The sequence below is a fragment of the Mus caroli genome, chromosome 7 (assembly GCF_900094665.2).
Source record: "Mus caroli chromosome 7, CAROLI_EIJ_v1.1, whole genome shotgun sequence".
Classification (NCBI taxonomy): Eukaryota; Metazoa; Chordata; class Mammalia; order Rodentia; family Muridae; genus Mus; species Mus caroli.
Genome location: NC_034576.1, coordinates 100,899,119 through 100,914,234, shown reverse-complemented (window position 1 = coordinate 100,914,234; position 15,116 = coordinate 100,899,119). Strand labels below are relative to the sequence as shown.

Sequence of the window (15,116 nt, the reverse complement as noted above, 5' to 3'; positions counted from 1 at the left end):
TGGGCCTCTCTTTCCAGTGATGGCCGACTAGGCCATCTTTTGATACATATGCAGCTAGAGACAAGAGCTCCGGGGTACTGGTTAGTTCATAATGTTGATCCACCTATAGGGTTGCAGAACCCTTTAGCTCCTTGGGTAATTTCTCTAGCTCCTCCATTGGGGGCCCTGTGCACACCAAAATTTATAAAGAATTATTACAACAATAAATACCATATTGAGGAAGATATCTAGATAGATAATTACAATGTCCCTTACTAATTTGGGGGAAAGTACAGTAGTAGTTGCTTGCACCTTCTGCTCATCTGTTTCTGTCTTGAAACAGGTTCTCTGTCCATAGTCCAGGGTGGCCTCCCACCACGGCATCTTTCTGACTCAGTCTCCCAAATCTGAGATTAGAGATGTGAGCCACTAAGCCTGGATGCATATGTACATTTTTTGAAATTTATTCTTAATTGTGTTTATGTGGGTATGTCTGTGTGTTGAGTAGGAGCAAGTAAGTGACAGTATCTTCAGAGGCCACAAGAAAGAGTGGAACCTCTGATGTTGGAATCACAGGCAGTTGTGAGCTGCCTAACAAGTGTACTGGGAACCAAACTCAGTGTGGGCTCTTAACATTGAACCTTCTCTCTAGACCCTAGAAGTACTTTATAAATATGTGTGTCCTAAACCAGGTATGGCAGTATATGCTTATAATCCCAGTACATTGGAGGCAGAGTCAGGAGGATAGTTAAAAATTCAAAGTCAGCCTGATCAGCTTAGTTGCAGGCCAGCCAAGGCAAGACCCTGTCTCAAAAACCCAAATAAATAAGTCGACTTTATTAAAGCTATAAAAAGTGATTAGGCCACTATTACTATATTTTAAGCAATTCACCACCCTTCAACTTACTTAGCAGTGAAGTAAAAAGAATACCTGCCTCATAGGTGTATTTACAGACTTGACAGAGGGATTTCCCACCCAACATCTCTTTTATTACCTCCAATTATTTATTCCTTTACTTTTCTTCAAAACATTTATAACTAATAGTGTTTTCATTTCCGATCCTAACCATACTATAAGTTTCCTGAGAGCAGAGCTTTCTTGCTAACTGCTTCCCACTGAAAGGCTTAGGACTATGCCTGACACATAAAGAACTTAGTATGTTCTGTGATTTATGTGTGTGTGTGTGTGTGTGTGTGTGTGTGTGTGAGAGAGAGAGAGAGAGAGAGAGAGAGGGAGGGGGGGGGGGGGAGGGAGAGAGGGAGAGAGATGGAGAGAGATGGAGAGAGTTGGAAAGAGTTAGTTCAGTACCTGGTAGAAAATGTGATTCAACCTATGTTAACTCTAAACCCATATTCCCCCTATCTCTTCCATGCCACTGAAAATTTTTTGGGCAAGTATATTGGATTATCTCCTTCATGTACTTAACATCCCTGATGGACCATTTTCTCTCAGTACCTTTAAATAGATAAACGTTCAGCAAATGTATGGGCACAGTGGTAAACTGCTATAGTCCCAGCTCCTTAGGAGGTTGAGGCAAGAGGATTGTGGGAGCCCTGATATTTGAGACCAACCTGAGGAACAACCTAGCAAGACACACTTCAAAAAATCTTTTTAAAGTGTGTAACACATGATTGTCAAAGGTGTTAATTAATAGATGGTTTGCTCTCAGTCTCCTGAGCACTCTTCTTGCTCATAAAAAAAATGATGACTTCCAGCGCTCACCTCTTATCATGATATGACTTGAAGGTTTGTCATGTTGCTTTTCTTTTCTCCACAGGGTTTATCCATGGCTTAGAGGACTAGGTTATACATCCTTGACTGTCTTTTTATTGGGGTTTTTATTGTGGAATATAGATAACATCTTTTGTGATTCACTGAGGTAAGATACGTTTTCATTCCTTGAAAATAAATTTGGAACCATTATATTAAGCAGAAACTTTAGTAGGCATGTAGAAACAACAATTTCCTAAAATGAAATTTTATGAATGTTGACACTGTATATAACACAGTAACATTAAACTCTGGGAATGCCTATTTAAATTGCCTGAAAGTTTGGCCTCAGAATATTTTATAATCTTGGATTATTTTGTATGTGTGCATTACAAAACTATACAGTTAATCACAGATTTACTATATCTTTGAAAACTACCTAATAAAGCTGGCATGGTGGCATATACCTTTAATCCCAGCACTTGGGAGATATAGGCAGGCAGATCTCCGTGAGTTCAAGGACAACTTGGTCTACAAAGTGAGTTCCTAGACAACCAAGGAGATCACACAGAGAAACCCTGTCCTAAAAACAAACAAACAAACTACTTAGTTTGCTTCAAGTAAACAAGAATGATTTGTAACTGGCATTTAAAATGCATGTAAAACTTTTGAAGAAATGTGTTTGGACTATTTGGAAACTTAGAAGTTGAATGACCTGGTCTCTACCTCAAATAAATCACAAGAGGGGAGAAAGAAAGTGGTATAACCTAAGATTAAGAGACTTAAGAGATGTATTATGGGAGCTAAGGATATAGCTCAGATGGTTGAGTGCTTGTCTAGTATTTATGAGAGCCTGGGTTCGATCGCCGCCACCACCAAAAAACAAAACCAAAGAGTGTAGAGAAGCCATTGCTTTACCATGTTAATCAGGGGGTGTAGGGATGCCACTGGTTACAGTGTTAACAAATGAGTGTAGGAAAGCCACTGGTTACAGTGTTATTATTCTTTTTTGATCTTGATTCACTGTGAAAGCATAAACAGAAATATTGAACTCAATTAATAATTAACTATTTTATACTAAAAGGCTATTACTAATATTTTAGATGTGAAAGTAATATTCTAGCTATTGTTAAAAGAAAATTTTCTAGTGACATATACTAAAATATCTAATGATAAAATATGATACCTAGAATTTTCCTCAATATAATGTGGGAGAGAGGCATAGACAAAGGTTCAGATGACACGAATTTTGCTTAATTTATTAATTATTGATGTTTGGTAAAAGATGTATTATTTTTTTATTTACTTTTGAGGAGGGTGTTTTTGTTTTTGTTTTGTGTTTTTGAGACAGGGTCCACATAGACAAGGTTGGTCTTGAGATCACTAAGTAACTAAGAATTATCTTGAATTCCTTATCCTTCTGCCTCCATCTCCCAAGTGCTGAGAGTACAAATATATACCACCACATATGGCTCTTACTTCGCATGCCTTTGCATATGTTTGAAATTCTCTATAATATCCTGTATTAAAAACTTTCATATAAATTGTGAAACTTTAAGTGTAGGTAACTAAACTGTGTAGTAAAAATCAGTTGTGTAAGTAAGTGTAGACAAGTAAATCCATTCCGTGCTTAAACACTAAGATGTAGCTGGGTATGGTAGTGCATGACCATAATCCCTGTACTGTAGGCAGGAGGCTCAGGACTTGAACGTAGCCTGACTTTAGGAAACCCTAGGTGTGGGGTAGAAAGAAGAAAGTAAAAGACTAAGATCAAGACACATGCTTCTGAATTAGATATATCCAACATAATGAGTAGGAGAGTGAAGCCTTTACTTATACTGAGTGGATAGTCATCCCCGGGTCTGATCCACTAACCTACAGATGGGCCTCGGGTTGGCATACCACATCAGTATTCTTCTCTAATAAATATTAGTATGATATATACTTATTTAATCAAAAGAATTTGAGATACATCTGAACTACTAAGTGTAACTTGGGAAACTAAATTAATCAAGAATTTTTATCAAGTTTCTGCCATATTTAGCTTTGCAAATGACTGCTTCCTCAAAGAAGCACTTAAATATGAAACTGTATATATTATAAAAATTCAGCAGGGCAGTGGTGGCGCATGCCTTTAATCCCAGCACTTGGGAGGCAGAGGCAGGCGGATTTCTGAGTTCGAGGCCAGCCTGGTCTACAAAGTGAGTTCAAGGACAGCTAGCAGGGCTATACGGAGAAACCCTGTCTCGAAAAACAAAACAAAACAAAACAAAAAAGCAACAAAAAAAACCCAAAAAAATAAAAATAAAAATTCATAGACTGTATAGTAGTGTACTGAGATGATAGGAAATACATATGTATTCTTTCCTGAGCAGATAGCTAACTGGACTAGTGTTTCTCAAAGTGTGATCCAGAAAATAGTTGTCCCAGAGTATGAATAAGTATTACCTAAAAAACAATTTCTATGGATTAGTGGTTACCTAGAACAAAAACCTTTAATTAATTAATATTCATTAAAATTAGCAAGATGTCAATAAATTGTTACTTATATTAATTTGAGTCATTTTTTCATAAAATTCCTGGAAATAGTTTGTTCCACAATATACTTTTAGAAGACAATACAATAAATATAAGGAAATTAAATAAATGCCATATTATAAAATATTTCAAAATGTAATGTCAGCACGAGCATATCTTCATTGTAGCATTGTGGTTTCCTCTTCTCCACACAGGAACTTTCGAAAGAGAGTGCCCCCCGTCCTAGGCGTTACAACACAGTTTCATGCATGGTGGCATATTCTAACTGGCCTGGGTTCTTATCTTCACATCCTTTTCAGGTAGGAAATAAAGGCTTTTTAACCTAATATTGGAAGAATTTTGTTTTTTTTTGACTTTACACTTCAAGTAGGAAGGTGTAAATATAAAATGTTGGAGACAGAATCAGATTTATAGTCCGTTGTTGCCTTTCCCACTAGGTGACCATAAGAAACCCTTTCTCACATTTATGTCGTGTGTATGGAGTCATGGAGCAGCTGATAGTTGGGGATTTTATCATTCATATTCTGAAAGTGGATGGCTCACAACTAACTAGTATCCAAAAGACCCAGTTACACCCAAGTTATTCTCTTGATGAGTGGCAGGAGGGTATGATGGTGTATGATCTTAGAGTTTTCAATCTGGACCTTCTTGGAGTAGGAGTACCCTTCTCCAGAAATAAGTTGGTTATCACTTTGCCCCTTTTGTTCTCTTTAAGGAGACTATTTAGGATTAGACATGTACAGCAAAAAATGGATATAAATTCTCACTGGTCACCCACTCAGTCATACGTCCATAGCATTCTTTATCAGGCCTTATCTTTTTTCAAATCATTTATTCATTGGTTTGTTTGTTTGATTTTTTTTTTACAAAATTAGTTTTATTTTATATGTTTTACCTGCATGTATTTCTGTGTGCCATGTGTGTGCCTGGGCATCAGATCCCTTGGAACTGGAACTACAGATGATTATGACTCACCAGTGTTCGTAGCTGCTGAGCTGTCTCTCCAACTCCTTCGAAGTGTTTGTGACTAGTTAATGTTTGCAGCTACTTGTTTTCCTCCCTAGCTCTGGGGTAAGTTCATCCAGAGCAGGGACTACCTATTTATTGCCACTTTTCAGATGTGCAGAATGTCACCCGGCACATAGTCAGCACCCAGTATATATGTTGTTTAGTGAATGAGTGTGTACATCAAGAGATCACCATGTACACACCAATGGCACATTTAGCTTTAGATTCTTTTTGGAAACAAACTAAAATATTTATAGAAAAAAAGAAGTCAGGAAGTAGTAATGTATTTAATTCCAGCACTTGAGATGCAAAGGCATGTAGATTTCTGAGTCTGAGGCCAGTGTGGTATACAGAGTGAGTTCCACAACAGCCAGAACAGGGCTACACTGAAAAACCCTGTCGAGAGAAAGAGAGAGAGAGAGAGAGAGAGAGAAAAGAAGAAGAAGAAGAAGAAGAAGAAGAAGAAGAAGAAGAAGAAGAAGAAGAAGAAGAAGAAGAAGAAGAAGAAGAAGAAGAAGAAGAAGAAGAAGAAGAAGAAGAAAAGAAGAAAAAAATTTTTAACCAAAATTCATGGCTTGGGTCTGTTCTATCTTGAGGGACAGTTGATGAAGGTTGAAGGTCATTCTACAAAATGAAAACCAGAAGACCAGCAAGTGCATGAGAAACAAAATTGAGGAATTCTTGTAGCTAGGGCAAACAAACTTATTAAGGTATAGCCTGTTGCTATGTCTTATGCCTGGGTAAGAACCTAGTGCAGAGAAAAGGAAATCCTTGAGACAGTTAAAATGGAAACCAGGGATGCTTGGATGTGTGTTAATCACCTGTTTAGATGGTCTGTATTATGATGATTTAGGAGAGTGCCTTAGTTTTGTGGAGTGCTCTGGATGTACACTGGAAATCTCTGGTATGATAGAGCATCTTTGTAAAGACACTATAGACTATATTCTGTAGAGCTATAGCAGGAAGTGCCACAGGACCCAGTGGCTTCAGTTCTATCTTTGAGGTATTAAAGAGTTTCTGGTTTTAATTGGGAGGAACAAAAGTGGGAACAGAATCAAGAAACATGCAGAGGTAAGCAGTCTTTATCTTATTGATCATTAATTTTCAATGGCCATGTAGAGCTGACAGTGGGGGGTCTAGTTTCAAATCATTACAAGTTGTTTATAGATAAGGCCTATTGGTCAGAACTGTTGTTCCTAGGATACAAGAGAGAATGATGGAGGGAAAAGAAACTCAGAAAGGACAGTATTGGCATAAATTTTTTGCAACCTACTTTAATAAGCATTCAACTTCTTCTCTTGCCCACCACCCAGCAGAGGTAGTGGAAGAGAAAAGTTATTAGGATATGGGGGAAGTGGACCTCTTTAGCTATAGTTCTTTGGAGGCAAGCTTGATCTTCTTTCTCAGAGTTCAGTCCCCTAGCAAACACCAAATACAACTCAGCAGCTTCAGTCTAGCCCTCTAAGCAGGCAGACACCACACACGAACCAGCAGCTGCTGTCTAGTCCTGGAGAAACTGCAAGGATTACTAACTTGCCTGAGGCGAGCCACAGAAGCTGTCAGAACCTCACAAGCAGTTCTTGGGCTAGTTTCTCTTAATGATGTTATTACCACAAGCTGAGCTCAACGATGCTATGTAAGATGAACCAATACATGCTTGTTAGTGAAGAATAGTGAGGTGCTCAATGCTCCTCTCGCACTGTCTGTGGGTCATATTTACAGTCCTTCATCATGCATCTTTTCATGTGTCCTCTGTAGCAAAACATCCTTTCACCTGTGCCTGCTTCAGAAAAACATTCTTTCACATGTCCGCTTTAGCAAGACATCCTTTTACCTATGTGCCCTAGCAAAACATCATCTGACATAACTGACTTTCCAACCAAACCAGAAGTTTCCACTTCAGGACAGATGTACTTAGTTAAGCGTCTGGATTTAAGGCAAGTGACTGAAAACTTCTAAGTACCTATCTGATTATCTAGAACTGGATATTGTGAAAACTATGGCCATTGGTCATATAAAATCTTGACAATAGGGCTGGTGAGATGGCTCAGCAGGTAAGAGCACTGACTGTTCTTCCAAAGGTCATGAGTTTAAATCCCAGCAACCGTATGATGGCTCACAACTATCCATAACGAGATCTGACACCCTTTTCTGGAGTGTCTGAAGACAGCTACAGTGTACTTACATATAATAATAAAAAAAATTTTGACAATAACTTATTTTCTCTTAATTCCTTCAGCCATGTGTGGCATGGCATTACCAGCTTTAAATGAATATTCCTTAAATACTCAGCATGTCTGCATGATTATCTGAACAAAAATATGATCCAAAGATTTAAAGTAACAAAGGACACAGGTTTTACAAAATGAGGGCAGAGTGTCAGGTTTTTATTCAGCTTTAGAGTATCATTGGATCTTTGCAGAATGAAGAGTCAGTGCTTTCAGTTTTAAAGGCCCTAATGCAGTTTCATCACTAAGATTGTATAACAATTTTAAGACAAATTATCCAGAATTTTATTTATTCATTGTCTTTAAGTTTAATGGATAGGAAATTATCTTTTGGAAGACTCACATTGTCTTGATTTTTCATGTTTCTTGAGTTTCTGTGTTGTGATTTGACAAACTGTTATTTTGGATATCTTTCCAGTTTGCTTTGTCATTGATTTTTGTTTCATTTGGCATTTTTTGTGGGGGGTTGTTGTTGAGACAGCTTCTTATTATGGAGCACTCGCTGGCCTGGAACTCACCATGTAGGCTGGCTAACCTCAAATTCAGTGATCCTTATGCTGGAATTAAAGATGTGTGACACCACAACAAGCTTTCTTCTAGTTTTATTCTGGGATCTGATTGGTCAGCTTGCTCTTGAGGACTCTGTCCACTAGTAGCACTTTCAGCAGAGAAAATAGACTGCTTTAATTACAACAATATTAAGCCAAAATATCTATAAATATAGTTAATATTGATTAAAACCCAATTCTATATCACTGACCATAAAACGGAAAATGGCAAAACTAATATAGTGTGCTGTAAAGTTAAAAAATTGCAAAGAATAGAGTGGGGATGTTCAAATTACATTGTATAAAATTCTCAGAGAATTAATAAAAATTAAAAATTGCTTAAGATTAATACAAAAATAATGCTGAGTGAAATAAAGGAAGGAAACCAAAAGGGAGAAGAAATCAAGGAGAGTCAAGGTTAAATAAAAGAACAGAGAAAAGAAGAGTAAAGAAGACTGTTATGAGAGGAAAGAAAAAAAAGTCAAGACAGCCTAGAAAGATGGCCCAGCAGTGAAGAGCACTTGCTGCTCTGTCGAATGACTGGAATTTGGTTCTCAAAACCTACCCACATTGGGCAGCTCACACCTGCCTGTAATCCTAGCTCTAAAAGACCTGAAACCCTCTTCTGACTTCTGCACACATATGACACACACAGATAAACATACATAATACCCCCAGTACATTTGTTTTAATTTTTTAAAAAATGGGAAAGGTTAGAGATCAGAAAAAGAAAAAACAAGCTGAGCACACTGGCATGTCTGTAGTCCCAGTCCTTGGGAACTGGGGGCAGGGTGATCAGGAGTTTGAGAGTTCAGAAGGCATTCTTAGCTGTACATAGTGAGTTTGAGAGCAGCATCGTTCATATGATAACCTGTCTCAAAACAGCAGCAGCAAGAGAGTTCCTATTATTCAAAGTCTGAAAACAAAATTAGATACATGTAAGAAGGGAGATTTTAAAATAAAAATATGAAAGTTTTTTAAAAATAAGGTAAAGCAAAAGTAGAAAGAGAGAAAAGGGAAATACAGAGGCAAAAAAGAAAAGGCTCTAGGAATGTAGCTCAGCTGGTGGACACTGGCTTAGCACGCACAGAGCCTTGGGCTCCATCCATCCCCAGTCCACATAAAATGGGCATGGTAGGCCGGGCAGTGGTGGCGCACGCCTTTAATCCCAGCACTTGGGAGGCAGAGGCAGGTGGGTTTCTGAGTTTGAGGCCAGCGTGGTCTACAGAGTGAGTTCCAGGACAGCCAGGGCTACACAGAGAAACCCTGTCTGGAGCAAACTCCCCCTCACCTCCCCCCAAATGGGCAGGGTAGCACGCAAAAGACAGAAGCAGATGATCAGAAGTTCAAAGTCATCCTCATCTACATAATGAATTGCAGGCCAGCCTGAACTACATATGACCCTTCCTTAAAATAACAAGAAAAGGGGGATAGGGAGTCTGCTTTAAAAAAAATATGTAATAAAGTGGAAATACTACTAAAAACGAAGTAAAAAGAAAAAGGGGGTGCAGAGGCAGAAAGAACAGGAAGGAGAAACAGAGTAAGTCTTGGAACTGCTTCTTTCTGTGTTCTCAAAATTTGGAAAGAGTCTCTAATAGAGCCAAGGTCAGGGTGCCTACTTTTACTTGTAGACACTCATCTGTGCTGTGGTTTATGCTGATGAGGAGCCTACATTGGACAAGTGTCCAAGGTTCACTAGAACTGTCTTCACTTTTGTGGCTTCTTTGTGTACCAAGAGTCTCAGCTAGCCACACTTAGCTTTGTTGTCAGTCCATGAACTGAGAGGTTCTCTGGAGACTCCCAGTATTATACCCATGAGGTGGTAATGTTCCCACTTTGTAGATTATGATGGCCTAAAATTCACTAAGTATCCCAGGTTGGTCTCAAACTCAAGGCCCCCCTGCTTTCCTCTACTAAGTACTAGAATTATAGGTAAATGCCACCATGCTCAGTAAAGGCTTTCTTTTGCATTAATGTCAGTCTAGATTGTGCTAACAAACTTTCTGATAAAAGCAATTGTTTAGATTTTTTTTGTTGAATAAATATAACAGAAAATCAACAAGTTTAAAGTCTTACCACTAGCAAATGTCCAGGTAACATCTAAACTGCTATTTGCTGCAGTTCCGGATTTGGTACGGGAAAGTGTAGCATTGCCACATTAAATTTTATGGGAATGGGTGGGTAGGGAAGTGGGGGGCGCTATGGGGGACTTTTGGGATAGCATTGGAAATGTAATTGAGGAAAATATGTAATAAAAAATATTAAAAATTAAAAAAAAGAAACCCCCCAAAAAATTTAGCTAGTAGTTTCTTTTGACCTTTACATTCTTATTTGAAATACTAGAAAAGTACATTTTGTATGTGTTGTCACAATATTTTGTTACTATTCAAATATATTTAAGTAGTGTAGTATACATAAAATTACATATGTTGTGTGCTATAGACAACCTAGTGACTTTCAGGGACAGATTGAGCAGTGTTTGCTGTTTGCACTGCTTTCCAGATCTAACTAATCTCCCCTCCAGCAGTGAGTGGCTCACTTTAATGACAGACACCAAACAAACGGTTACCTCTCTGGGTTTATCACACCTTTATTTAATGAATGCATATAGTTGCAGTTTTCAAAGATGGAATTATGATACCAACCATATGGGGCATTATAATGCCATGCTTGGTTCTAAACTACAAACATCCTGAACTTATAGTTTATGAGTTGATTTGTCTGAGAAGTTTTCCCACTTTTCTTTCAGTTTATATACAAGAACACTTTACCTGAGGTACAGGCCAAAAGTGAAGGTAAGTATGTTGTAAAGGGAAGGGTAGTGCAGGTCTTGAGAAGATCAAATGGATGTAAGAGACAGCAGGAGAGGTGGATCAGTAGAGGGGCAGCACAGACTCAAATCTGAAATGTTTGTTATCCATTTGCTACCCTGTGATCTTAGACAAGTCTCTTCTTTAAGCCTGAATTACCTCAACAGAATGAAGCTGTTAAGCACAACATTACAGCATTAATTTTAGAATTGAAGATTAAGGGGGTGGAGAGATGGCTCAGCAGCATAAAGCATACCCTGCTCCTTCAGAAGACCAAGATCTGTTTCCAGCAGCATGCCCAGTGCCTCACAACCACCTTAACTCTTAACTCCAACTCTAGGGGACCCCATACCCTCTTCTAGCCTCCACAGGCACTTCATTCACACACACACACACATTCACACACACCCTACCTCTTCTGGCCTCCACAAGCACTGCATTTACACACACACACACACACACACACGTGTGCATATACACTCACACAGCAAAAATTTCTTTAAGATTACAAATGAAATGCCTACTTCCATGCTTGACAAAGTAGATGCTTAATGTATTTAAATAAATTAAGTGGAATTAGCTTTTGAGATCTGATATGAGTTGGGAAGGCAGTTGCTGTGTTTAGGCTACTAATACAAACAAGCCTAACATGTGTTACAGCCCAGACCTCTAGGGATTGCTCTCCCTCAGTTTTTTTCAGGCATAGAATAATCTTGTTCTCTCTTGTTTTGCCCTCACTTGTTCCCACAGTTTCTCTTTGGAATCTGGCCAGCAGTCATGTTTGAACCTCAGAGGAAGCACTGATGAATTATTCTACCAAGAAAATAAAAAGCATCTACTGTATGTAGTTCTGCCAAGATGGTCAAGAAATCCCCAAAGACTTGTACATTCGAAGACACTATGCCCATCACAAGAGATGAATGACTCAGCCATAGAGAATGGGCAATTGGTCTGTTGGGTATTTAGCTCCTGGCTTTATCTCGTTTGCCCTGGACCTAAGATGCTTAGAGAAAAACAGAAAGTGTATATTTATATTCTAGAATGGTGGAGAAGTTGGGCTTTTCTTAACAGGTTAACAGTTTGTGCTGGTTATTCATGGAAAATTAATATTTTTTCTTTTTTTCTATTTTTACAAGAGTTGCATGTTAATTGTATCTTTATTAATTTTTAATTAAATATTGAACAAAGTCATTAAGTACTGGCAAAATCCCATATCCAGATGGTTGACTGTGAGCCAGCACTTAGCCGTGTCATCTTTGATTTACATTATTATATTAATTTCACAGATGGCTTTCCAGTAATAAAAAAGAAAAGGTGTGGGATTCTAGGCAGCTCCTTGCTATCTGCCTTGGTGCTAGCTGGAGTCTTGGAAGTAAACTCCGACCTGCCAGTGAGTGGGCTCTGTTCTCATCACATTCAAGATTTTGTCTTGGACTCTGTGGCCCACAGCCAATCAAAGGGGTGGGCCATCCAGCACAGAAGCTTTCCCAGAGCACCTGTGGAGTGTAGCCCTCTCACCAGTTAAAAGCTGTTGTTTTGCTTTCTTTGATCTTCAAATTATTATTACTATTGTGTCTAGCAAATTTAACTGGTAATCTGTAAGACAACACAGTTTAATTGACTTTATCAGGGAAAGTTGTGAGTTTTTTAATTTTTCCATTATGCAGTATGCATAGTGAAGCAAATAGTTCTAATTTGGATTTGAATGTATACAAAATTGAATGAATTATCACGAACAGTAAATGAAAGATCATATGTTATATCTGTTGATTGCATCCTAAGCTATGGCCCCAAAAGAAAAGTAGGGGTTTTCCCATGTAAAATTGGTTTTTAAAAAATTCTCATCTTTTCAATATTCATTAACAAGCTTTAGCCTGGCAGGGTGATGCATATCTTTAATCACAGCACTTGAAAGGCAGAGATAGGCAGATCTCTGTGATTTTAAGGCCAACCTGGCCTATATAGTTCCAGGATAGCCAGGAATACATAGTGAAACTGTCTCTCAAAAAAGAAAAACAGTGTTGTTCATTAGTTAGCCTTGGAATATTTATAAAACCAAAAATGTTTCCTTCACCCTCTGGCTTTAGTTTTTTAATGCCAAGTGCCAGTTTCCTTACTTTACATCTCAGATGGCCATTAAGCAAGCACACCTTTTATAAAAGCAAGACATGCCAAAACATAAGAGAGCCTTAGTTGTACTTTGATCATAGGCATAGATCAGAGTCTAGAACACATTTACTGAATTCTCCAGTTTCTTGTGTTCTGGAGCAAGAACTGGACCAGGGACACATGAATGGTGATGGAAGTAGAGAAAGAAAGAAAGAAAGAAAGAAAGAAAGAAAGAAAGAAAGAAAGAAAGAAAGAAAGAAAGAAAGAAAAATATTCCCCAAAATGAGAGCATGTCCAAGGACTAAGAAAGGTCTAAGTCCGAAAAGCCTTGGACCAGAAGAGTCTCTTTATAGGATCTTTGCATAGTCTCCATCTTTCCTGGCAATTATGTAGGTAGGGTTTTTTGTTTGTTTGTTTGTTTTTTAAAGCATGCTGTTTTGTTATGCATAAATCTGTTGGAAAGGTTTCCAGTCTTCCTTTGGGATTGGCTTTTGTTTGTTTGCTCTAGGATTTCCTATTCTCCTACCTCACGTTACCCCATCCTAAGAGCTGTAGTTCCAAAAGTCTTTGTGAGGAGCTAAAGGATGATCATCTATTTTGTATAATTTCCATGTGAATGAGGGATGGAGTCTTTGCCAAATAGAGACCAAAGCTCTCTTCCTATTTTATCTACTGGTTGGAGAGGAGGCTGTAGAGTTTGTTTTAGGAGTTGCCTTGAATCCTTGTATCATAATGATAAATTGTACATGATCTTTTTTTAAAAATGTAAGAATTTGGGCTAGAGGAGTGGTTTAGCATTTAAGAGCACTAATTGCTCTTACAGAAGCCTTGAGTCTGATTCTCAGCACCCACATCGTAGCTCACAACCATCCATAACTATAGTTTCTAAGGTTCTAACAACTTCTTCTAACATCTGCTGGCACCACACATGCACATTGTGCACATACAGATATAAGAAAAATATCCATATACCTAAAATAAATAATTTTTTAAAATGTCAATGTAAAAATAATATGATTATGTCAACATTAGCTCCAGAAAGGACCAGAATCAGGAAAAGCATAGCTATGCTTATGTAAATTATCCTGAATATGGTTCTTTAGGTTGTTAAAACAACAACAACCAAAACAAAACAAAATCCACAAACAAATAAACTGATAGTTATGCATTAAAGTTATGTCAAAATATGGAAAGAACAATTTGTAGGAAAAAAATTAAGTAGTGGAATAGATTAAAGAGAAGAAAGTATGGTATTGTAGCCATTGAGTACCAACAGTGCCAAAAGAGAACATGAAAAGCATAAGGCTATAAGGACTGATTGTTACTTTGCTTCTAAGAAGTGAAAGCATTCTGTTTGTTGTCTGAAGAGATCCTTTAATTCCTTGAGCTTTTTAATGGCTTATACTATAGGTCCTTTTATTACATACAGAGTAACTACACCTGGTCTGATATTGTTGCTTGATGGTATTATAACTCCTATAATTTTCATTAGGGAAAGGAAGTTCAACTTCAAGATCTTTGGCAAATATAACCACCATTCTAGATGTATTTCAGCCTTAACAGAAATCTTACCTCCATCACTTGTACACTAAGAACACTCCTATAAAAGGAATCAGTCCAACAGAAGAATTCTTAACACAACATTCAGAGTATTGGATCAACATAAAGCATTTTGATGCTATTTTATTTTTGTTACCCCTGACTTCTAAAAAAAATGAAATAAAATTTTAATCTTTCACAGAACTGGTTTTGGAAGAAAATCTTTACCAAAAGCTATATATTCCTTCTAAGATTTAATAGCTTAATGAAGCTTTTATGATGTGACACCAAAGAATGTTGCTCATCTGATAAACATAAGTAGCATTTTAGGGTCTCATAAAATATATGAGGAGCAAAAAAATATTTAATAAATTTCAGGGAGTTAAGAGTGCCTACATTTATTATAAGGCAGTGTGTACTTGTCAGGCCTTTTATTATGTCTCTCGGACATGCATGCTCACTTACATGCTTTAAAGTCGGCATGGCAATAGAGTGGAGGGATCGCTCAGCAATCAGGAGCATTTGTTGGACTTGCAGAGATCCTGGGTTCAATTCCCAGCACCTAAAGGTGGCTCACTGTTGCAGGAAATATTAAAAAATTGGCACCGTGCCGGGCGTGATGGCGCACGCCTTTAATCTCAGCACT

At 37.8% G+C, this 15,116-nt stretch overlaps 1 protein-coding gene across 3 annotated transcripts in view; it reads left to right on the top strand.

The window, feature by feature from the left end:
• Acer3 (alkaline ceramidase 3) overlaps positions 1-12,033 on the top strand; it is a 77,888-nt gene extending 65,855 nt beyond the window's left edge. For all 3 annotated transcript variants that reach the window (XM_021167164.2, XM_029479541.1, XM_029479540.1), the window contains exons 8-11: positions 1,758-1,859; positions 4,423-4,527; positions 10,762-10,807; positions 11,573-12,033. In XM_021167164.2, the coding sequence (XP_021022823.1) occupies positions 1,758-1,859; positions 4,423-4,527; positions 10,762-10,807; positions 11,573-11,626 (307 nt within the window). In that variant the 3' untranslated portion in view covers positions 11,627-12,033. The remainder of the gene's footprint in view (positions 1-1,757; positions 1,860-4,422; positions 4,528-10,761; positions 10,808-11,572) is intronic.
• The last annotated feature ends 3,083 nt before the right edge of the window (positions 12,034-15,116 follow it).